The following is a 25,110-nucleotide window of genomic DNA, read 5'->3' on the forward strand; positions in this document are numbered from 1 at the left end:
TTTGTTGAGCTATCATTTGTGGCCAGGTCTCTTTTGAAAAATAAGTTCACACCTCAGTGGGCTTTGCCTGGTAGGATGGGGATGGTTTAGTGTTGTATTTGTTTGTGTTTGGGTGATTTGTCTACCTTTCTTGTACTTTGCACTCCTATCGTGTTGTTGTGTAGTGTTTGTTGTAACGTTCTTATCCGCCTGGACTGGGCATCTGTCAAAAAGAGCTTCATAGCTCATCGGATTCCTCCAGTATAAATACATGTCCTGATGTTGGTGGTGATGGCGTGGCAGTGCAGTTAAGTGGTGGCAGGGAGCCATGATGGTGGCATGGAAGTGTTATCTGGTGTTGATGTCCGTGGTGGTGGCGGGGCGGTGGGGTTATGTGGTGGTAAGGAAGGGGGTTGGTGGGGTGGCGGTGGGGCTGCGGTTACATCTTGGCGCCGCGGCGCTGAATGAGAGGGGTGGTTTGGATAGTGATTGGGCAGGGGCAGCTGAGTGTATATATGTTTTACCTCGGCCAGGGGTCAAACGTTATACATCTATACCATACTGCCCAGTTTATTCTAGTCAGCACGAGCCCTTGCTTGACTTTGCGAGATAGAAGTGATTCAAGTAAGCGCTGAGACCGACACAAAGACCGACACACACACACAGACCGACACACACAAAGAGATCAATACACACACATATCGACACACACACACCGTCACACACCGACACACACTCACACAGACTGTCCGTCGCTCGCTCGCGTTCCGCAGCGACACGCAGATTAAGGACGAGGGCTTCGTGGAGGACGTGAACATGCTGCTCAACGGGGGCGACGTGCCAAACATGCTCGCGGCGGACGAGCGCGCCGAGATTGTGGAGCGCATGCAGGCGGTGGCGCGGCTCGAGGGACGCAAGGTGGATGCGACGCCGCTCGCCATGTACAATTACTTCGTCGAGCGCGTGCGCGCCAACCTGCACATCGTGCTGGGTAAGCGGCCCCCCTCGCTCTTTCCAAAGCCAGATGGTCTGACTTTCGAGGCACCACGGTAGCGAGATGTTAACGACCTCGCCCGGTATACAGGAAGTCGTGGGCTCGATCCCGACCCTGACACCTACTGAGTTTGCATGTTCTCTCTCCACGTGGTCGTGTGGATTTTTCCCCGGGTCCTCTGGTTTTTCTCTCCCCATTTTGAAACGTGCGTTTAGAGTATTTGGCTGCAATACATTTCCACATCGTATGCCACTTTGTCAAGCTATAATTTGTGGCCTGGTCATTTCTAAAAAAATAGCTACGTAGCTCAGTGGGCCGATGGATTCTAACCGTGAACCTCTGCATTAGGTGTCGAACGCGCTTCCGCAAGGTCAAGTCACTACCCTCTGATCCCCATCTAGAAAGCCCCTTGACTGCAACAAAGAAAAAGATCCCCCCTTTAGCCTCAACAGGCTGTTGGGGCAAGTGTTGTGAGCGAGCACCTAGGAAAGACAAACATGGTACACAAGGAGGAGGGTGGCCAGCACCACACCCGGCCACCATTGTTTGTGCGTTTACACACAACAACTGGTACTCATTTAAGGTTGAGTCGACCCCAGGGGAGGCCCAGAACCAGGTCAGATATTCGTCACCAATGTTGGCCGTGAGTGTAAAACGAACTAGAGTCGTCGGACTAACCATGATACTAACGCTCCCCACTTTAATACAAATGTATGTGAAAATATAAATCTATTCATTGACTAAAAATTTTTTTTTCACTGATAAGCATTGCTTCCAGAAGCAGTTTTCCATCCCGTTACCAAATTAATTCTCACCAATTTCAATGTGCAATGCTACACTGCACGGGATTAGGATCTCCAAAAATTGAGAACTAATTTACAATGTAATCTCGGCACATTGTGCCTTTAAATTGCACGGCTGTAGTAAAACGCAACACAATTTATTGTGTCTTGATTGAATGTTGTGTTACTGCCCAACATGTAAAAATAAGCGATTGCTTATAGTTAACAGTCCTGCGTCAGTGCACTGCTGGACAAAGGCCTCTCCTTGACATACGACTCGTTTGTGTGACCTATACATCACTCCACTAGGCAGTGCGTGTTGGCGAATGGGAAGCGTAGAATTTGGTGGGGTTTTCAACTCGGCTCCCCGGGCGTCGTGCGCAGCGCACCCACCACCGTGCCAACCACTACCTCCAGCCTACCCTGGCTGATGCCACGCCAAACATTTCCAAGAAGTGGGGCTATCCCAGTGGCCCCTTTTCCCAAACGAGCGAAGCAGCGCTGCCTCATTGCGTACGACGCGGCGACAGCTGCATAACCCTACGAGCCGAGATGTCGAACCGGGGCCACGCGCGCGCTCGGGTCATGCTCTCGCCACTGTCCCCCCCACAGCGATGAGCCCGATCGGCGACGCCTTCCGGAACCGGCTGCGCATGTTCCCGTCGCTCATCAACTGCTGCACCATCGACTGGTTCCAGGCATGGCCCGCGGACGCCCTGGAGATGGTGGCCCACAAGTTCCTGCGGGACGTGGAGCTGGAGGACGCCGTGCGCAAAGAGTGAAGGCCCCGCATCATTCATTCACACGCCGTGTTCATCTTGTGTGTATATTGTGTATATATTGTGTATATATGTGTAAAAAGGAACACAGAGGCTCAGCACACGGGGAAAGGGCTCTCTTTGTTGACATGTCCAGCTCCCAGTCTCGGCCGCCATCTTGTCCTGCTTCCCCCTCCTCTCTCTCTCCCCCTTGCCCCTGCTCTCAACTGATCCGTGCTTGCCTCCCCTCCTCCCTCTCACATGTTCCCACCCCCTGTCCATGTAAAAGCTCTGCTGTTTTATGCTGTTTTGCTCAGGATGCTTTATAACACCCTTACATATGTGTCTACCAGTCTTCCCAGTCAGGCAACCCATAACACCTGGGTCCGTGCCGTGACCTCCTGTTCGCGAGCCAATGGACCCTTGACATTGCCTCAAAGTGCACTTAGCCTGGCGCAAGCGCCGTGGTGACACATCACTGCCACTTAGTGGCGAATTGTGGTTGTTGCTGTTGTATATGTATAGTGAGTCATTCAGATACAATATTTAGGAGGCAACAACGTCTATTCTACACTTTATGCAACACCATTACACAGGGACTAAATACACCTATTCTCACGCTTGTTCACGCATAGGACCACAATACACCTATTTCTCTCGCATACGGGATGACTTTAATCAGGTCAGAGCAGCCAATGTGCTGCCTGACCCACGATGTGAAAGACGGGGACTAAGATGAAGACGTAGCACTTAGGTTCCACTTCACCTGCGGACAGCCTCGATCACAGATCGGGGCTTCCCTTTTATCTCTCTCGGCGCGGCCTGGCTCCACCCTCAGCCGCGCCTACTTCTGGAATATTCCCGACGGTGCCAGACTACACTGCACCTGTTCCCTCTCTGGCTCCGCCCTTAACCACGCCCCCTTCGGGAACTCTCCAGACATTCTCAGCTACTCTTCCCGTGTCCCCTCGTTCACCTTTGGCCCACATTCCTCACCCCGGCCCATCACGTGCTTAACCTGGTGCCTGGGTGACTCGTCCTCCCATGCCCCCTACCGCCAGCCGCTCCCACCACTCCCCCAGTGGCCGACTCCGTGGCGATTACCTGCGGCGCTCGCGGAGGCTGTTATCCCCTACTCTGTCGGTAGGACTCATCTGGCTTTCTTCTGCGAGCACCCAGTACCATGCCCCTAGTGGCCCATTGTATGGTACTGCACGGTGTATTAGCCTCTGCCCATTTCTACGGCACTCAGGGCTACTCGCCGTAGTGATCCATTTAACATCACTACATATGTATACCTGGGTGGGGCGGGTCGCGTCAACCATGGGGGTTGCAGAGTTGGTTGACCGTACTTCACCACGCTGGTCGGTGCAGGTTGGTGGAGCACATTTTGTCTCGCCTCTTGCTGCGTACCTGACTGGTATGGGTGCCTCTATCCAGTATGGCTGCTCAGACTTTGAAGCCTCTCCAGCTTATACACAAAGTCGAGGCAGTGCCGCATTGCAATTGACTGCAGGTAGAAGGCCGGGGCACAGTATTGACTCTCAATCGGAAGGTCACAATGCTTGTATGTATGTCATACCTGTCAACCCATACGATTTACCCGTATTCTTGTACAGGGAAATAGATTTTTCAGTTCCATAAGGTGTACAGCCCTTTTTGTTTTGTCTTTGTGTTTCTCCCTTGTGATGGGACTTTGTAGGATGAACGTTGAGATTTATAAGGGCACGGGTGACCAATAAAGCCTGAATAGGTCTGTAATAAGGTAGGCACTGATCAGGGGTTGACAGGTATGATATGTTGAACTTATTTCGCACTGTACGCAGCCAACCGTGCTCATCGAGCTCATACCTCCAGGGTCTGCAAAACTAATACTTTTGTAGGAAGTTAGCTACTAGTCCCCATCATAATAACGTGGACGTTGTACCACTGGCTAAGGACCACTGTAGGAGCTTAGCACTGGCTAATGCTGGTTTGTATATGGGAAACTGTAGACTTGTCAAACGAGACAGACACGATCAGTAATACTGTGGCCGGAATCAAACTATTTTTTCAGCAATTGTAGAGTTATTGTGCAGAATGCAGCATCACTGCTCGATCTGTACTCCTGCCCTCGTGTGTGGGTCAAACACCATTATCGGTTGACAATAACATTGGGAAAATGGCCATGTCCTCTTTTTGAATTCGATGCATTGTGTCAAAAAAGCACTTATATCGTGAAAATTGCAGTGATAAATTATTTTAATGGCATCTTCTCTGTGACCTTAATCTAGTGTCCATCATCTGGCAATCCAATTGTCATTGACGTCAGGGTTTTCGTTTTTGCACGCCAAAATACTAAAGGGATTATTGCCTATGAAAAGAATGCATTGAACAATGCTGAATTGTATATAGATATGGGCTGTAATACTTTTTTACACTGTTTTCATGGCAAATATTCTAATTTCATGGAGCATGCTATCGGGAGGTTAATCTATGCATTCCATGAAGTCTGGATCGAATAAAAATCAGAAGTAAATATGCCTAGATACTACCATTAGCACGGTTGGCAACGTTTTGCACGGTTGGCTGCATACAATGCGAAAGAAGTTCAAAATACATCCTTTCAAGATATGAATCCGTAAATGTTCAACCTTTATTCACAGCCTATATTTCCCATGGGATCATGAGGATTAACTCTGACTGGCTGTGTTGCGTTAATTTAATTTACTGTCATCCACAACCACCTGTTGTGGATGACGATCGACGGACAGTGCGCTGGGAAGAATCTCCGATCTCGTCCCCCGCCACGGCAGCCCTCGCTGACCCTGCCGCCCTCTCCCGTGCGCCAGGGTCGTGTGGATGTGCAAGTACTTCCACGAGAGCGTGTCACAGCTGTCGGAGAGGTACTTCTCAGTGATGCGGCGGCACAACTACGTGACGCCCACGTCCTACCTGGAGCTCATCCTCACCTTCAAGGCTCTGCTCAACTCCAAGCGGCAGGAGGTGTCCCTCATGCGCAACCGCTACGTTGTGGGCCTCGACAAGCTGCAGTTCGCCGCATCGCAGGTCCGCCGCGCGACTCCCGCTGTAAATTGCTAATGTCCACGCGACGGCGATGATGAGCCACTTCGTTGAGCTATCGTTGGCGGCCATGTCGCTTATGGAAAAAGAAGCTAATGACTCAGTGGGCCTTACCTGGTAAAATGACAAAAAATAGTTTAGTTGAGTTTGTTATTAACCTCCTCATAGCTGTTAATAAAAGTAATGTGGCTTGAGCAGGATACGTTGCTAGAGGGATGCTGGCCGATTGTCAAAAGTAATAACAGAGTGGCAACCAAGGAGTGGAACGTGTCTGAGAGCACGTCGGCCACGGAGATGGAGTGATTAATTAATTGTGTGTGCAAGCGCTGAGTGCATTATCCACTGCTAGGTGAAGGCATCTCCATGCTATTGCCATTCTTCATGGCCCTGCAATGGCACAATCCATCTCACCCCTGCAAATAAACGGATTTGATCGCTCCATCTCCGTGCGAACATCATCCCGGGTGCTTTCAATACATCGCAGGATCATGACAGATGACAGCGGCTTGCAGGAGTCCTTCATCCGGCAGTGGATCGATCACAGCTGTTGACGCTGACGAACCTATCGGTGGTCGCACACAGGTGTCGGTGATGCAGAAGGAGCTGACTGATCTGCAGCCAGAGCTCATCAAGACCTCGGCCGAGACCGAGAAGATGATGGTGAAGATCGAGCAGGACACGGTGGAGGTGGACGCCAAGAAGGAGCTGGTGGCGGCCGATGAGGCCGTGGCAAATGAGGCGGCGGCCGCGGCGAAGGCCATCAAGGTGAGGCACGGGTGGGACCACAGGGCTTCATATGAAATATTTCATGAAATATTCATGTTAAATTAAATACGCCCCAGCATCCGGCCGAGAGGTTCTGCGGCAGTATTTTATTTTCATAGCGGTCGCTGAGCACAGGTGTCAAAAGCTAAATACGCCAAGTGGCCAGCAGCAACCAGTTCTATTGGTAAAGAGATCCATAATAAAGGTTTTATGGGTTAGATTGCGCAAATATAAATGTATCGTTAACCCACCACCACCCGACACAGCAAATTAGTAAGGTTTTGTCACATAAACAAAACATGCCAATTAGTGCTTCAGTCCATCGGTGTGTTGGAGAGTAAACCCACAGAGCATTGAAAATTTGAGTACCACGTTCCGCTCGTGATTACAACCAGCATCATTGGGTCTTAAATATAGTGATGGTGATGTCAACACTGTGAGTCTATCAGGTGCGAAGACCAGAGGGGGGTTAATGTAGTCCTATAAATTACAATGGATTATGTGAATCTGAGAATATGCACAACAGAGGTCGTACGTATTGTGCTCGACTTGTGTTCGGGAGGTTGTATGTTCGATCGGTCTATCACTGTCCCTCCCATGGCGATGAGTTGTGAGCGACTCTGTCATAAGTCAACAGGCGTTGTGATTGTTCTGAATGAGACTTGACGTGATAATGGCTCGCTCGTATCTATCCTGACATCTCAATCGAAGGATTTATGAATGATCACAAAGAGGCAGTGTTTTAAAGACATCTCAAGCAAGGAGGCAGGTCAACTAAGGAGGTGCAAAGTTGCCCGTTGACCTATTTGGGCATGAATTGTATCTTGCTAATCTCCCGACTGTGGTGAGATCTTAACTTTGTGGTTCGCCACTGCGGGGCACACAACGCTTGACTGCCGAATAAAACGCACCACGAAAAGTTTTCCACGAGTTCCCAGCATGGCGTGGGGGGGTCGCCTTTGCAGGACGAGTGCGAGAGCGACCTGGCGGAGGCCATGCCGGCGCTGGAGTCTGCCCTGGCCGCCCTGAACACGCTCAAGCCGGCCGACATCACCGTCGTGAAGGCCATGCAGAACCCGCCGGGCCCCGTCAAGCTCGTCATGGAGAGCATCTGCGTCATGAAGAACATCAAGGCGGAGCGCAAGCCCGACCCCAGCGGCTCCGGTGAGGGCCGACCGTAGCCTCGGTGCCGTCGGGAAGCCGTGGTTTGGTCGTGTAGGACATCTTTTTTCGCTTTTTTTAATTTGTTTTAACTAAAAAAAACCTCGTCGCGCGGCTTGCATAACCGGGTGTCACAATTCACTGAGGATAGTCCCGATGCAACTGGACCATATAAAGGAGGGGAGGTAAAAAAAAATTCCACTTGCACATCTGAGCTGCGCTAGGGCTGTTCCGAGCCAGTGCAGCACAGGTCAGGAGGCGCGGGTTGCTTTTCCACTGCACAAAAAGCCCAAGTCGTGCCGCTTGACGTTCACGAGCGACGTCAAGATGCAAGTACATGATGCCATCACGTTGCGTCGTTAGCCCTGGTCCCAGCACGGCTTGACCCCCGGGCTAAATTCTGATGTTTTGTGAGACCAGCACAGCTCAGCTCTGTATAATACCAAAGCAAACCACCACTGCTGTGCTGGCCCTGTGCTGGCTTGGCTCTGATGTGCAATTGTGAATGGGGTGGTAGTGTAGCAGTCATCGCGCTGCGCTACGAACCTGGAGACCAGAGTACGATTCTCGCTCATGGCCAACACCAGTGATGATTATCTGAACCGGTCCTCGCCCTCCCCTAAGTCGACTGAACCTCAAATGGTGCAGTGTTTGAACATCACCACTTGGGAGACAAAGGCGGCCAGGGAGTGGTGTGGGCCTCCCATCCCCTTTGTGTGCCGTATCAGCCTTCATAGGTGCTCGTTAACAGCACTTGCCCCAACAGTCTGTTAAGGCTATACAGGGGATCTTTGTCTTTTGGGGAATAAAAGGCCACTTTGTAGCTTGAAACATTACTCAGTAGGTATATTATGATGCATCTATTTATAGACTTAAATTATTGTTTTTACTTGTGATATATGCATTGAATTCTGTGTGTGCATGTGTATAAGATTGAATAATTTTCATTGTTATTTAGTGTTGTATGCAATCTGTTCACGTGACCCCTGCAGCCACTAGAGGTGCTACAAGAGTTTTTTGTAGAGGAAAACGCTAAAATGCCTGCACAAGACTCGGGGTCATAAACCGATTCGCCCTATCCTGGCCACCTTGCGGCACAGTGCATTTGGGAGGTTCACAAATCGGTCAGGCGCCAAACCCACGCATGCTCGGCTCACTCGCCCGCGTCGCTCTCTGTCCCACTAGGCAAGATGCTCGAGGACTTTTGGGGGCCGTCGAAGAAGCTTCTGGGCGACATGAAGTTTCTGGAAAACCTCAAGGCCTTCGACAAGGACAACATCCCGGCGGCCGCCATGAAACGCATCCGCGAGAAGTTTGTGGACCACCCGGACTTCCAGCCGTCCATCATCAAGAACGTGTCCTCCGCCTGTGAGGGACTCTGCAAGTGGGTGCGGGCGATGGAGGTATACGACCGTGTGGCCAAGGTGAGACAACCGAGACTTTGCACAACAATGATGATGATGTGCACGTTGAAGAAGCTGGCTGGGCGGTGCTGCGGTTAAGCATTTGACTCTTAGTCAGGAGGGTCTAATTCTGGGTCAAATCAACCCATCATCCTCCCAGAGCCTGAGCCCTATCACAGTCCAGAGCAGAATTTTTCAACCAGTGGGGTGGGGAAAGGACTGTGGCATGGATACCATACAGGAGATATTTTTTAATATTCACAAGGAACGTCAGCGCCATGTTGCAGTGATAAAACACACTTCTTATGCACAATATCAAACGATTGCCTGACTCAAAACACACTAAATGGGACAAATGCCAAGCCGGCACCAGCAGCGGATAGAGTGACGATGACGGCGACTTTCTCACCAACGCACGCAGGTGGTGGCGCCCAAGAAGCAGCGGTTGCGCGAGGCCGAGTCGGAGCTGAGCGTGCAGATGACCAAGCTGAACGGCAAGCGTGCCGAGCTCAAGGCGGTGCAGGACAAGCTACAGGCCCTCAACGACACGTTCGACGCCATGAACCACAAGAAGGGCGAGCTGGAGGCCAACATCAAGCTGTGCTCGTGCAAGCTGGAGCGCGCCGAGAAGCTCATCGGCGGCCTGGGTGGCGAGAAGGATCGCTGGACGGAGGCGGCGCGCCTCCTAGGCGAGCGCTACACGAGCCTCACAGGCGACGTGCTCCTCTCGGCCGGCACCGTCGCGTACCTCGGCGCCTTCGCCGTCGACTTCCGCCTCGAGTGCCGGCGGGAGTGGCAGGCGCTGTGCGCCCGCCGGCAGGTGCCCTGCTCGGAGGAGTTTTCGCTGAGCGGCACGCTGGGCGACCCGACGACGGTGCGCGCGTGGCAGATCGCGGGGCTGCCCGTCGACTCGTTCTCCATTGACAACGGCATCATCGTGACCAACTCGCGGCGGTGGCCGCTGGCCATCGACCCGCAGGGACAAGCCAACAAGTGGATCAGGAACATGGAGCGGGGCAACAACTTGTCGGTCATCAAGCCGTCGGACGCCGCATACGCGCGCGTCCTGGAGAACGCGGTACAGTTCGGCACGCCCGTGCTCCTGGAGAACGTGGGCGAGGAGCTGGACCCCGTCCTGGAGCCCATCCTGCTCAAGCAGACGTTCAAGCAGCAGGGCGTCGAGTACATCAGGCTCGGCGAGAGCGTCGTCGAGTACTCGCGCGACTTCCGATTCTACATCACGACGTGCCTGCGCAACCCACACTACCTGCCCGAGGTGGCCGTCAAGGTGTGCCTCCTCAACTTCGTCATCACGCCCATGGGGCTGGAAGATCAGCTGCTCGGGATTGTGGCGGCCAAGGAGAAGCCGGAGTTGGAGGAGAAGAAGAACCAGCTGATTCTGGAGGGCGCTGCCAACAAAAAGCAGCTAAAGGAGATCGAGGACAAGATCCTGGAGGTTTTGTCGAGCTCGCGGGGAAATATTTTGGAGGATGAGACGGCCATCGAAATCCTGTCATCCTCCAAGCTGCTGTCGGAGGAGATTTCGGAGAAGCAGACCATCGCCACGGCCACCGAGAAGGAAATCGACGACACCCGGATGGGCTACAGGCCAGTCGCCGAGCACTCTTCTATCATCTTCTTTTGCATCTCAGATATGGCCAACATCGAGCCGATGTACCAGTACTCCCTCACCTGGTACATCAACCTCTACGTGACCTCGATCTCGCACAGCAAGCAGTCGGAGGACCTGCAGGAGCGCATCGCGAACATCGTGGAGCACTTCACCGCGAGCATCTACAACAACGTGTGCCGCTCGCTCTTCGAGAAGGACAAGCTGCTCTTCTCGCTGCTGCTCACCATCGGCCTCCTCAAGGGCCGCGGTGAGGTGGACGAGGACACGTGGCGGTTCCTGCTGACGGGCGGCGTCGCACTGGAGAACCCGCACCCGAACCCCGCGCCCGAGTGGCTCTCGGACAAGTCGTGGTCGGAGGTGGTGCGCGCCTCGTCGCTCGCGAACCTGCGCGGCCTGATGGACGACGTGAAGGCCAACGCGGGCCGCTGGAAGAGGCTGTATGACTCGGCGAGCCCGCACGAGGAGGAGCTGCCCGAGGGCTGGGGCCTCCTGGCGGGGCTCGACCGCATGGCCGTGCTGCGCTGCTTCCGTCCCGACAAGATCGTCCCCGCGGCCCAGGACTTCATCGTCAGGAGCGTGGGCCGCACATTCGTCGAGCCGCCCACCTTCGACCTCGCGGGCAGCTTCAGCGACTCAGGCTGCTGCGCCCCGCTGATATTCGTACTCTCGCCCGGAGCCGACCCCATGGCGGGTGAGCGCGTTTTATCTTCCCCCTTTACAACGCGCCGCAAAATCGATGTAGGTGAATGCGGCCTCAAGGGAAGAGAGAGTTAATAAATGAATTCTATTATGTTGGTAGCCCGCTGTTGAGACACACCTTCCCTTTTGCAAGAGATGTCTTATTTTGTATATATATATTTTTTTTAATACAATAAACTTTCGCTATAGGAACATACAGCAATTTTAAAAAGGTATTGACTTTTTTGGCCATTACTGTTAGATCAATAATGTAGGTTTTTTTTTGTTAAAGCGGTTAGTTTTAACATAGCATCCCTTCAAAGAAACTATATGCGGTGTATAGATCTGCAAGAAATGCAGGGGGTTACAACGGGTTGCTAAATCACCATTTTCTGAAAATGTATGCGTTCCCAAGCGTGCAGTAATTTAAACCGCGTTATTATTCACACCGAATTAGATTTTCATTTCTGTCAACGTTAGAACCGTGAAAAAAACGTGTGACCTTTAGCGGCGAGGACAACTCGGAACGATTTGTTCCCGTTGTGTTGTGGTGTATTACACAGACCCATAATTCGCAGCCATCAAATCAAGAGACATTTCCGTAACATAGAATCTGCCCCATTATTGTAGTCAAATTAAGCCTGCAAAGTTAGTGATTTAGATTCTTGACTCACCCATCCTGCTTCCAGAGTCGATAAAATATATACCACTTTGTGGGGAAATCTAACAGTGGTTGTCCTATGGATGGACTCGCCCCTGCCATAAGAACATGAACATTTTCACCACTGCCTAAGGGCTGTTATCAGGAGATGAGCACCGCCTCAGTGCTCATTTGAGCAAGAAAACACTTTTACTTGTTTGACGAAGAGCAGAATAATTTACCAATGTAAGTCATTTGTGCTCAGACCACCGTCACATTCTCAGGTACACTTATGGTTGCACGTGTCATTCTCTTCCATACGCTACCGCATGGTTGCAAAATAACACATCTCTGCATTGTCTATGATGAGGAGATAATGCTTCTTCTGTCACTCCACGTGATGGGAAAATGATCCATCATAATAAGCTAATGAAAGCAACGACCACAACCGGCACTCTTTAGTGGCACGTTTCAGGTTAGGCTTGGCCATGTCCAGCAAATAGCGGATGCCAATTCTCAAAAGAGGGTCAGGTCTTGCTCAGTTGTAAAGTTAATTTTGCCTTTTCCAGGAAATTGACAAATGTGTTTCTAAGGCTGCATAGCTACAATTTGCAATATTCCCATTACAGCACAACATTAGCTGTGACTCATTTTCTATTTTTGTGAGATCTGAAATGGCTTCATTTCTCGTGAGGCGTGTCCAGTGCTGTTTGTATATGGGTCTCATCCCATGTTTTCCATGTACGTGGCACTTGATGCCCTGGAAACCCTTGAAAATGACATTCCATCTCGGCCAATTATCCAGGTAAAAGGCCATACAACCCAAACTATTAACCATATATTAAACCACTGCAGCCTGCGCTCCTTCAACGGAGCAATACCAAAACTGCATGAACTCTATTCTGAAGCCGTCTCGTCGTGGCCAGCTGCATTCAGCTTCCAAACATATTGCCATACACAGGATTAGGATCGATACTTAGAACAGAAAAGTCCTGCTCACTCAGGCAATCACACATTTTGCTTCACTCTACGTAGGTTTATAGTGACAATAGATTGATGGATAATTGTCGAATGAGTAATTAAAGGACTAATTTAAATGAATGACAAATTGAACGAATTGATGGCTAGGTTTGCTCAAGTTTGCCGAGGATATGGGCATGGGCGGCAGCAAGACCCAGTGCATCTCGCTGGGCCAAGGTCAAGGCCCGATCGCGGCCCAGATGATGGAGAGTGCCATAAAGGCCGGCACCTGGGTGGTGCTGCAGAACTGTCACCTGGCCACCAGCTGGATGCCCAAGCTGGAGAAGATGTGCGAAGAGGTCATCACACCCGAATCGACACACCCTGAATTCCGGTAAGAGAGGCTGCGTGCGTATTGTATGTGTCTACGTTGAACTTATTTTGCACCGTACGTAGCCAACTGTGCTATTGGGAGGTGTGGAGGAAGGACAACAAACTAAACACGAAAAGAAATTATAAAGAAGTGAGTTTTCATTCGAGATTTAAAAGTGCATAGCTTCAGTGGCTTCCTAATATCGGAATGAAAAGCGTTCCAGATAGCCGCAGGAGCGCATCTGAAAGCGCGCGGTGCGGTGACCGTCTTTGTTCGGTGGCTCGCTAAAAGTCGCTGCTAGGATGATCAGAGTTCGTGTGATTGTTGATTATCCTTGACGGGATCAGCAAGATACTGTGGTTCATTTGTGGAAAGCACTTTGTGTGTAATGAGTACCACCGTATAATGTATTCGTTTCGTGAGCAGCTCACGGAGGGCACATCGTTCAGCGTGGTGTACAATGATGAAAAGCTTGAGCAAGTGTTTCATGCTGTTTTGCCAGTTATTGTGTGTCTGTCTTTTTTATATAATCCAGCATATTTGTGTAAGTTAGAATTAAGTAGGTGTGTCAAAATATTGGTTCGGTAAAAATGTATTCTTCTGCTTACACACTACGCATCAAGTCGTGCTTATAAGAATTGATTATTGACTAAATGTACATCTTGTGGGTTGATATCACTTCTGCTATGAAAAGTCATTGAATTCAACAAAGCAGACAGCAACAAACACTAAAATGACAACCCGGAATCATGACAATATATCACATTAGGAGGGGAAAATTGGTTCCAGGCCAAATCACAATGCAGTACATACAGTTATCACCAAAACGCTCTTCATTCAAACAGACTGCATAGAAAAGCCTCTCTAAGCTCGACTCGGCAAGAGAGAGCAAGGTCACCACTACCACAGAGCACGTGGGAGACCAACGCGATTGGTCAACCTGTGCCCTCGGCCAATGTCATTCCACCAAGGGGTCGGCAACCAAAATGACAAGGGCAATTATTTTCCAATTCGGTCAAAATAACTCAATATTTAAAGAGCCGCAATGCATGCGAATACAAGACGGTGGTGGTCCTTCATAAATAACATCACGAAGCAGTCCTTAGAGAGCCGCATGCGGCTCTGGAGCCGCAAGTGGCCAACCCCTGTACATTACTATTCTAAAATAAATAAATAAAATTATGTAAAAAAAAACTACGTGATTCGTTAAAAAAAATATTTCAGTATCACTAAGAACATCTTCTGTCACCTTTGCCACCATGCACCCATTCCAGGAGGAAGTGACATCACAGGAATTGATGTCATGTCACCCTTTCATCTGCTGATGCTCTTCGATGTGGGCGCGAGTCACTCCGCCTCTCATTTATTCTCGCCACTTTATTGAAATTCCTGGATTTCATTCCCCGGGGCCTGTTGCTGCCCCCCCTCTGCCCATTCGACACACAGCCTGTGGCTCACCAGCTACCCGTCGGACAAGTTCCCCGTGAGTATCCTGCAGAACGGCGTCAAGATGACCAACGAACCGCCCAAGGGTCTGCGCGCCAACCTCCTGCGCTCGTACCTCAACGACCCCGTGTCGGACGCCACCTTCTTCGCTGCCTGCTCCAAGCCGCATGCCTGGAACAAACTCCTCTTCGGGCTGTGCTTCTTCCACGCGCTGGTGCAGGAGCGCCGCAACTTCGGCCCGCTCGGTGAGGGCTCCTTCTCGTGTGCTGGGCAACTGGTTGCGATCGGCTGCCCCAGAATGACGGGTTTCATCCGTCGCTCTCCGATGTGGTTTCGGCCTGTTAACTGCGCGTCGTTCGCCATTGGATGACGTGTTGACGTTTCGCTCCGTGCACGAAGAGCTTCTTCAGGACCTGCGTGGAGTTTTTTCTCCGGGTCCTCTGGTTTTTCCCTCCACATTTAGTATCGGCGTACGTTTGTAGAGTATTTGGCTGCAATAAATGTCCACTTGATGAGCCACTTCGTTGAGCTATCATTGTGGCTAGATCGTTTATGAAAAAGAGCTATGCAGCTCATTGAGCCTTGCCTGGTAAAATAAATATTGTTCATAGTAATAGTGCTCCTGGAACTGTTCCTCGAAGAAGCTCCCAGCACGTGGGGTGAAACTACAACATCGGAGAGCTATACAGCACAAGTGCAAAACCTATGCAGTGGGTTTCTCGTATTTAAATTAAAGTTGGGTGCCGGTTTTTGGGGGTAGTTGGAGGGAACTCAGCAATGAGCTGGCATTGACTGCTTAGATCCTGAGTCCGAATCCAGGTTTTTCAGCCACCTCTTTTTAAACTTGTTTCTCAGGTGGAAGGAGCTGATGGTCTCAGCCTGGTCACTAGCAGGTTACCTATTGATTGAATTCCCACTCTGAGACTCGGTTTGATAAACAAACTTTGCGTGGTCCTTCGCCGTCATGAAATGTCGTACCCTCTCATTCCCCGGCGTTTCCCTGGCCTGACCCAACTTCCCACTCCCCTTCTACAAGAATGTGGGGTTTTCTCATTTTTAGTAAAGTGTCTTGAGATGAATGGCACTTAGACCCTATATAAATGCAATGTATTGTTATTTTTATTATGGGTATGAAACGTGCCTTTATTTATTTATTTTTATTGAATCAAATAGGTTTGAGATGTGTTTATTCTCTCCTCGTATGCATGGGTATTCTTTAGGAATTTCGCTTCTCCCCACCACAAATACACTGAAGTATTAAGCGAAATATATCACGAATGGCCCGACTGAAAAACAAAGTTGTTCAGATGCAACAATGAGGATTTTTTGTCTGATCAAAATGCATTTTTTTTTTAATACAGAATTTTGATCACGTAAACATGAATATTCTACAAAGCTGAACTATATATCTGCACCGTAATTGAATCAGACCACGGGCTTCGAGAGCTCTGAGAGACACATGGTTTGATACAGCTTACATTCAAGAATAATATGCAAGTGTATAAATAAATGGCAGTGAGCAGCCCTTTGAGGTTGAGTTTGTGGAGTTAGCTAAGTGTGTCCCGCGCGTGTGTTTTTGTTTTTACACGTATTGTAGCAACATCCTTGCGAAATCAGATTGTAGAGGCCGAGTGTATTGATATTGTAATATAATGATCCACGTCAATCAAGGGGCTCTGCGTAGCGAAGCTGTGGTGTGTTTGTCTCCATATACCTTGAAGGAAGCACTCGTTTTCCTCTTAAATGGCTCTCAACAGAAATGGATTTGTGATTAGTTGAATGAAAATTACCATCTGTTTGTTTCGTCAAAAAATTTTCCCTTGCACACTTGAAATGGCTTGTGCAATGGGGCATGAAGCCTAGGAACCATTTCTACGATGGGGTTATGAAAGGGACCTCGGAGATGAGCATAACAACCGTCAAGATGTCTATGTCATCTAATCCATTTGTCTTATGTGTCCAATTCACAACCGGAGGGATCTGAGTTCAAATCCCCATTGATAAGTGACTCAGCCTAATCTATCGATTAGCCAGAAGCCTCCCGGGGTCGAGGCTTGCAGGCTCGATTCGATCTCCCACCACGGCAAATTAATCCCTCCCGCCACTGTTGGTCCAGGAGTATAGATGGATGCTCAACAGGGAGTCTATCGGCAGGTGGCGTGTGGTGGGGTAAAGTGTGGGTACTTCCACTTCTTACAAGACGTTTGGACAAAATATCTTCCAGAGGTAGTTTCCCTTGAGCTCCCTCTAGTGGAGGGCCTTCCATCAGCAGTGTCGTGAGGAAGTAATTGCAGGGCTGCACCTGTACCTCTATTACTAGGGCTGAGGTGCAAATGGTTTGTGTTTAGTCTGTTGTCCTTCCCCCTGCACCTCCAATTAACACGGTTAGCTACTTACAGTGCAAAATAAGTTCAACATACATGCACACATACATACACACATACATGCGTTGTGCTGGCTCTATTTGCAGGGTGGAATATCCCGTACGAGTTCAATGAATCTGACCTCCGGATCAGCATGAGACAGATCCAGATGTTTTTGAACGAATACGAAGAGGTCCCCCTGGAAGCCCTCACGTACCTCACAGGTAACGGTCTCGTACAAGCGATGTGGAACATTGTGAGCCATGCGCAATCCACCGTCTTGGATGAATGCCTCCCCAATTCATCATCATCAGCTCTCACGATCCTGCAATTCGGTTAGCGCCTGCACACAGAGCTGTTTTTATTGCTCCGTCTCCTCGCTCAAACGCCCTGTCACGTGTACCTTCCCGTTGCTGTCACAACAATGTGCATATGCAGGCCCTGGATCATACACAATTGAGACAGTGTTTCAGTGGCCATCATTTCTTCTTGAAATGTTTTTCTTATCAGGGCGCCATGGTGGGGAGATGTTAACTACCTTGCCTGGGATACAGGAGGTCATGGGTTCGATCCCCACTCTGGTGCCTGTGTATTTTGAGTTTGTATGTTATCTCTGTGGTGGCGTGGATATTTTCTTCGGGTCCTCCAGTTTTTCCCTCCACATTTAGAATCAACACGAGTTTAGAGTATTTGGCTGCTGTAAGTTTACACGTGATAAGCCACCTAATTGGGCTATCAATTGTGACCAGGTCACTTCTGAAAAAGAGCTATATAGCTCAGTGGGACAAATCTGGTAAAATAAAAATAGGTTCGTTTTATAGTTTAGTTTTTAGCATTTTATGATTTTTATTCTTCAGAACGCTATTTAATGGTCTAATTTGCATCCTAGCTTTTTTTATATCTATAAAATGTTCATTGAAATTTATTTGCTATTTCTTCTGTTTGGTTTGGTGATAAAATAAGAAAACGATGTTTCATTGTGTAGTGGTGCATCAATCACGTGTGCTTATGATGAGTTGCTTGTGTTCACAATGTGGCAGAATGTAGCACAAACCATCAGTATCCACCATGGGCAGTGTGCACCATGGGCAGTGTGCACCATGGGTAAAATATCTACTGTGAGCAGAACGTTTAGCGTATACAATAGAACTATTCCCATGTATTCTCATATTTCGTGGATGTGTCAAATCATATTGGTTTCTTTTCATTCCAAAGCGAGTATCTCCATCAAACACACTATGGTGCCCATTTAATATGTTCTCATAAAAGAAAAAATGCGACCGTAGTGACCTTGCTATCATACGAATTTGTAATATAGAGATGAAATTCTTCTGGAAAATAATTGTTAGCATTTGCCACCACGGGTGGTACCCATAAGCACTCTGGTTGTATCCTCCACATAAACGCTACAGTGAATTGGCCTAACATCCCCAGCAGGTCGTGCCTGACAATGTTTTTTTGAGACTCATTGATGATGCTTCCACAAGGAGAAAGATATAAATTAATTGTGATATTGAGAATGTTCTGCTTTTAGCTTCCCAATGTTTTTAAAATACATAAACACACCAACTCATGCCACACAGTGTCACAGATAAACTCACTGGAGATGGTGAAATCTGCAGTATTGGAATGTCCATGGACTGTGCTGCTCTTTGATGGTTCGTGGTGTTGTGAATGAACAGCAAAGACGTGTGAAAGTGGACCTCACATATTCCTGTTAAAGTGACTGTTTACTCATTCTCCCCTGCGCTAAAACCACATTCACAATTCACACACTCCCTCACGTACACAGGTCCGATATAACCAAGGGATCATTCAACGTTAAATCCATGTATCAACAGTATATCCAAATTAAGTTTACAAAACAAGCTTGTGATATGATGATTAGCTCCCCACCCAGTGATATAATAATGTCATGCTTCAGGATTACGATTTGATTCAAGAATATATTATTATTAAGTTCTCTTGTTTTTGCTGGCTCATTTGCCCGGTCTCATTTGCTCACTTGTATTCGCTGCATACGTTTAAATGTTACATTCACGTATTGCAAATGAGCATCACATATACATTATTATTAATACACATAAAATGTAATAATCGATGTGAATAAATAAATGCATGCATTGTCACACACCCAGCATGAACTGTAATAGATAAGGGGTGAAGGCCTAATCTAGGCTTTTTTTTACATATAAACTATATATTTTTTTGTGACAGCAAAATGTTTATAAAATCATAAACTAATGATCAGCATTTAAATTCAGTAATTTCGTTTATCCATGGCAGTTACGCTTTCTAAAATGTTGACAACGACCCCATAATTAAATGCATGTGACGGTGTGAACCAGACTTGTTGTCCAAGCTGTGATCGGAGGCCAGGTGAATTTCCCTTCGTTGTTTTACCCAGGGGAGTGCAACTACGGTGGTCGAGTAACGGATGACAAGGACAGGCGGCTTCTCCTGTCTCTGCTCACAAACTTCTACAACCAGAGTTTGCTGCAGAAAGACAAATACCCTCTCTCTCCCATTGAGGCCTACTTCGTACCACCGCACGGTGAATACCAGGTATCGATCAAACTTTATTTCTTTGAAGGTGCCTTTCTTTTCCTCGCAGCAGCAGCTTTTGGCTAACCACCAAACAAAAACAGCCATTGCATCACGTGCACTTCTGCGGTCATCTGGAATGTTCTTCCTTACAAAATGAGGAAGCCACTGGAACACTGCACTTTTAAATCTAAATTGCAAGCAATTTCTTTTGAACTCCTTTTTGTGTTTAGTTTGTTGTCCATCCCATGCACCTCCATTTAGCACGGTTGGATACGTTGTGTGCGAAAGAAGTTCAACACACCTACTTTCTTAAACCAAGGGTCCAGTAAATACATTGTTATTCTCCTTTCAAACTTTAGAACCATGCAATTAATATAATACTTTGGCTTAACAGACATGTTTTAAGTTATTATTTAAAATTTGGAAGCTGCTATAAACACATTTATGCACGTGCATGCTTATTAACGCACCGCACCATGTTTAGTGTTTAAACATGTGTTCATCATCATCAACAGCCGTGGTTAATCCACTGCTGGATAAAGCCTTCGCAAACCACCAACACCACCACCTCTCAACCCTGCGATGTAATAACCCACCCACAGCATCGGCACATGACCTGGTGTCCTCGTGACATCTCCTCAGAGAATGTGCTCTCAAAAGCATTCCATTCATTGTGGTGCATCACAAAGGATACTCACTAAATATTATAATAATGATTCACATCGGGAGTAGTTGGTGGAGTGGTTTGCACATAGTGCTGTTATGCAGCTGGTGAACCGAATTCGATTCCATGCCGTGGCTAATATAGGTGATAAGTGGGGGACCTTCATTCAGCAGGAGAAGGAGACCATGGCTGCTTAATAATGCCGAATTGGTTATAATTAAAATCATAACGTCTTTATCTGTTTGTGACTCCTTGATGAAGCAGTTGCTGGAAGTTCAGCGGAGATAAATTCAGCAATGTATCAACATTTAAAATTAAGTTTTGAGTATTGCTTTATTTTATTAATGGCATTAAGAAATGGACAAACAGTCCACATGCTCCGATGAGCACTTAGGTTTTGCTCATTTCAGTTGGTGTCCTGATCCACCATAATTTTCATCATCAAGTGTTTCGTCTGTAGACAGGTCTGATGTGTGATTTTCTTTTATTCGTTTTTGACATGTTCCATTTTCAGGAGAGGTTTTTCCCCTTGCCTTCCTCAATGGATGTTTAACGTCGTTCCCAGGATGATGGGGACTGCTGTTTGTCTGGCTGCAACCCATTAATCTGAACGATTTAGGTGACCTTGGTCACCCTATTCTGTAAGTGTCCTGAACCAGTGGTGGAAATTGCATATTGTCATGGCAGGACTTGAGTCTCTCCATGAAGACAATCACTGTTGGAATTTCTACAAAGTGATACTTATTTTTCATTTTCTATGAGATAATGGACTGAGTGAACCCTCTATTGGCATTACAGCTGTCAACTGTGTGATCATGAGTGGGACAGTCTATCAACAGCAGCACTCTGCGGAATGATAATCACAATAATGAGCAGCTTGACGCTGTAATGATTATAGGTACCACAATAAGCCGGGGAAGAGAGCGAATTGCGTACATAACCAATTTAAACAATTGGATGCAAATGGGAGGAGTATCCAATGCAAAGTTCTTGAGTAATATTGCGGACAGGGCTAAATGGAAGTAAGGTCATGATCGCCAATGTGTTTTGGAAAGGACACGGCGCATGGAGAGAGAGAGAGAGAGAAGTGGTCAGTGTCATGTAGCACTGAAGTCTGGCTCCTGATAAGTTTCTAAAACAGTTAATAGTAACAGTTCACACCATTCTTGTAGCGCAAGGCTATCACGAAGTTGCCACGTTTCACATATGGATGTTGTTATGTCGGGGGTCATGTTGCTCCATCATTTCCGCCCGATCAAGTAAGTTGGAGGTCATTTCTCAATCTTGACAAATTTGGACCACGGCGCCGGCACACGTGGCCAACTCTCCTTGAACGTGCACCGGAGCGGACGGCGAGCGGCGGTAATGACCAGAGCAGCCGCTGGGCCCCCGAAACCGCGAACCGCGGCCACTGCAAGCAACCGAACGTGTCAAGCGCTCGGCTACGTCACCGCGTTCACCGCCATCGAGCTGAGCTGGCGTTTGCCCCTTTCCCGCAGACCTACGTCGGGTACATCCGCGGGCTTCCGCTCATCACCCACCCGGAGGTGTTCGGGCTGCACGAGAACGCCGACATCACCAAGGACAACCAAGAGACGAACCAGCTCTTCAATAGCGTGCTGCTCACGTTGCCCAGACAGTCCGGGGGCACTGGCAAGTCCTCGCAGGTAAGACCTGCGGGGGGTGTATTCATCGTGTGCCGTACCACGTACCGCACTGTTGTTGACCAGCTTAGTGATAGCACTCAGGCTACCGCCTGGGTTTTTTGCGGTTGTGCCATGTGGCTCTCCGATGTAAGCAATTACGTCTCTCCGTTTGATTGGAGTTTTTCAGGTTTTGTGCCATTAAGGTTTTATGAATGCACATCTTTACTTCACGTCAGTATCGCAACAGTGGTGTTTGCTCTTCATATCGCAATAAGTACTCAGCTTTGAGAGTGTGTAAAAGGAGCACATGAAAGGTGCAAATTACTAGCTGCACTGAAATCCCGGGTGAAGAGGTCAGTTTGCTTGATAGTAGTAATGTACAAGTCCCATGAACACCTTTGACACCCAGGCTAGATACATAGCGTGTCTTCCCGTCAACGAATAGAGCTTCTGCGATTCGCTGGAAATATCACCTCGCTTGTTTGCTCACTGTCGACCTTAAAATAATCTCGGAAGAATTTGTCTTGGCCAGGCATTTACTCTTACAACTCTTGCTCTAGATGTATACTGTATGTGTGTACGTCGAACTTCTTTCTCACCGTACATAGCCAACCGTGCTCATCGGAGGTGCAGGGGAAACATATACATGGTTGTCAGTTGTACAAGGCGTGTAACTTAGATGACTGCACATGTCAAAGATGTTGGCAAGAACTCCTCTGTGCTGAACTGTAACGCAGGACGTGATAGAGGAGCTGGCGTCAGACATCCTCTCCAAACTTCCCAAGGATTTTGACATGGAGGTGGTGATGGCCAAGTACCCTGTGGTCTACCAGGAGTCCATGAACACCGTGCTGAGACAGGAACTCATTCGTTTCAACAGGTAGGGACAACCGCTTCTCCTCGACGCTTTCCTGACCAACCACTACGATTGCTTTGCCACTTTTGTGTGGCAACTAAACTCATTGGTCACGATGACCGCATGGTTTCTTGCAGCTGTGCTGTACAGCTCGGGTTGTATCACGACATGATGTATCGACGTTTCAATGCACGTTCTGGGAGCTTCTTCAGGAAATGAAGAAGTTCCTAGCACGCGGAGCAAAAGCATCATGCCGAATAGCACGTGCAGTCTGAAAACATCAGAGAGCGAGTTACTTGTTCATACCGGGCAAGGTGGCGTGCGTCTGTAATGAAACATTTCAGCTCGGTGGGGTTGATAGTTTCTGCAGAGATGTAACTTTCTCTTGAGTGACATGCAGTTGCAAGGGGAACTGGGTTAGAGGCTGTACAACAAGTAGGTTGAAGCCCTGAGTGTTGCCTTCCTTGATATAAACACTCCTGTCAAGATAGTTTCAACCATGGCATATGTTTTGGATGAATAACATATACATGTGCTAACTAATATGCTGGTGTTCTCTGGAATATAAGATGCCCCCCCCCAAAAGTTGGGGTGTGCGTCATATTATCTGCTTCGTGTGTATATGTGAGCAGATTTGTGTAACTTTATTGACACCGGGCACAAGTATCGGGGTACATCTTACTTGCTGGAGCATGTTGTAATGTGGAGTATACAGGAGACGCGGCGTCGTACGCACGACAAAGTGTGGTTATGTGCACTGTAGCAGCGCAAAATGATCATTCGAAAGCGAATCATCAAATAAAACAGGGGTCCTCAAACTTTTTAAACAGGGGGCCAGTTCACTGTCCCTCAGACCGTTGGAGGGCCGGACTATAGTTAAAAAAAACTATGAACAAATTCCTATGCACACTGCATATATCTTATTTTGAAGTGGAGAAACAAAACGGGAACAAATACAATATTTAAAATGAAGAACAAGTAAAGTTAAATCAACAAACTTGCCAGTATTTCAATGGGAACTATGAGCCTGCTTTTGGCTAATGAGATGGTCAATGTCCAATTCCATATTTGTCACTGCTAGTCGTAACAAGTGATGCAAGTGTGCATCCGTTAGTCTAGATCTGGTTGGAGATTTCAAATGTTTCATTCTGGAAAAAGTCTGTTCACAGACATAAGTGCTGCCAAAGAAGGTTGCCATTTTGAGTGCATGGTTCCTCAGATGAGGATATGTCTCAGAGGGGAGATATGCATAGAAATTATGAAGGCTGCTTGACTTGAATGCGTCTTTCAGAGAGTCACAATTCTGCAGTTCAGCCAGTTCCATTTGGTAAATTGTATCCACATTTTCAATGTCAATAGAAAATGGGTTACGGAAAAGCTGTATGTCCTGTTCATGGAGATGAAGCTCTTTAAATCTAAATTGGAACTCCTTTTGCAATTTTTCCAGTGAATCCACACATGTTTTGTTTGGGAATTGCAACCAATGGTTTTTCCGCTAACAGATTTTGAGTTGTGGGGAGATGGCAGAAGTTTTCCTCCTTAACTTGTTTGATGAGGAGGCCTAATTTTACTTAAAATGCTTTGACATGTGATTGCATATCACAGAGGAGCTTCCCCTTTCCTTGAAGTTGCACATTGAAACTGTTGAGTAGCTCTGTTACATCTGTCAGAAAGGCAAGGTGCCATTTCCATTGTGCATCATTGAGCTCTGGTACTTCTTTGTTTTTTGAAAGCAGAAAAGCTGTAATCTGTGGAAGTAAGTCATAGAAACGTTTCAAAATTCTCCCTCGACTCAGCCAACGGACTTCTGTGTGGTACAGAACATCTTCATAGTCAACATTTAGTTCAGACAGAAATTCCTGAAATTGTCTGTGGTTTAGTGCATGAGCTCTAATGAAGTTAACACAAGATACCACAATTTTCATAACAGAGTTCCACTTCAGTGATTTACTACACAGCGCTTGTTGGTGGATGAGGCAGTGTATGGCTATTGGATGAGAATGGTTATGTTTGTCCATCTCTTGGTTAATGCGAGCAATTACTCCTTTCTTAGACCCCACCATGCTAGGAGCACCATCAGTTGTCACCCTGGCTAGTTTAGCCCAATTCAGCTCCAAACCATTCGCAGTTTGGCAAACCTTTTCATATATATCCTCTCCTGTAGTTGTTCCTTTGATGCTTTGCAGTGCAGCAAGCTCTTCTGTGACTTCGAAATAGTCATTCATCCCACGAATACAAATTTGAAGTTGTGCAGAATCACGAACATCATTGCTTTCGTCGAGTGCCAAGGAAAAATAGGAAAGTTTTTTTGTGGAGTTTTGCAAATGCTGATGCAAATTGTCTCCCATTTCTTCAATCCTCCGTGTAATTGTAGGTCCTGAAAGACTCACTGTACTAAA

General features: G+C 47.8%; 1 protein-coding gene across 1 annotated transcript in view; it reads left to right on the forward strand.

Annotated features, from left to right (window-relative positions):
* DNAH3 (dynein axonemal heavy chain 3) overlaps positions 1–25,110 on the forward strand; it is a 124,996-nt gene that overhangs the window by 92,948 nt on the left and 6,938 nt on the right. Inside the window, exons 48-60 of the mRNA XM_078872890.1 lie at positions 753–970; positions 2,368–2,533; positions 5,345–5,561; positions 6,159–6,341; positions 7,307–7,505; positions 8,688–8,926; positions 9,327–11,229; positions 12,985–13,210; positions 14,636–14,880; positions 17,106–17,222; positions 19,406–19,563; positions 21,709–21,876; positions 22,593–22,735. Coding sequence (XP_078729016.1) covers positions 753–970; positions 2,368–2,533; positions 5,345–5,561; positions 6,159–6,341; positions 7,307–7,505; positions 8,688–8,926; positions 9,327–11,229; positions 12,985–13,210; positions 14,636–14,880; positions 17,106–17,222; positions 19,406–19,563; positions 21,709–21,876; positions 22,593–22,735 — 4,182 coding nt within the window. The remainder of the gene's footprint in view (positions 1–752; positions 971–2,367; positions 2,534–5,344; positions 5,562–6,158; positions 6,342–7,306; positions 7,506–8,687; positions 8,927–9,326; positions 11,230–12,984; positions 13,211–14,635; positions 14,881–17,105; positions 17,223–19,405; positions 19,564–21,708; positions 21,877–22,592; positions 22,736–25,110) is intronic.

This window comes from Lampetra fluviatilis, chromosome 35 (genome assembly GCF_964198595.1).
Source record: "Lampetra fluviatilis chromosome 35, kcLamFluv1.1, whole genome shotgun sequence".
NCBI lineage: Eukaryota > Metazoa > Chordata > Hyperoartia > Petromyzontiformes > Petromyzontidae > Lampetra > Lampetra fluviatilis.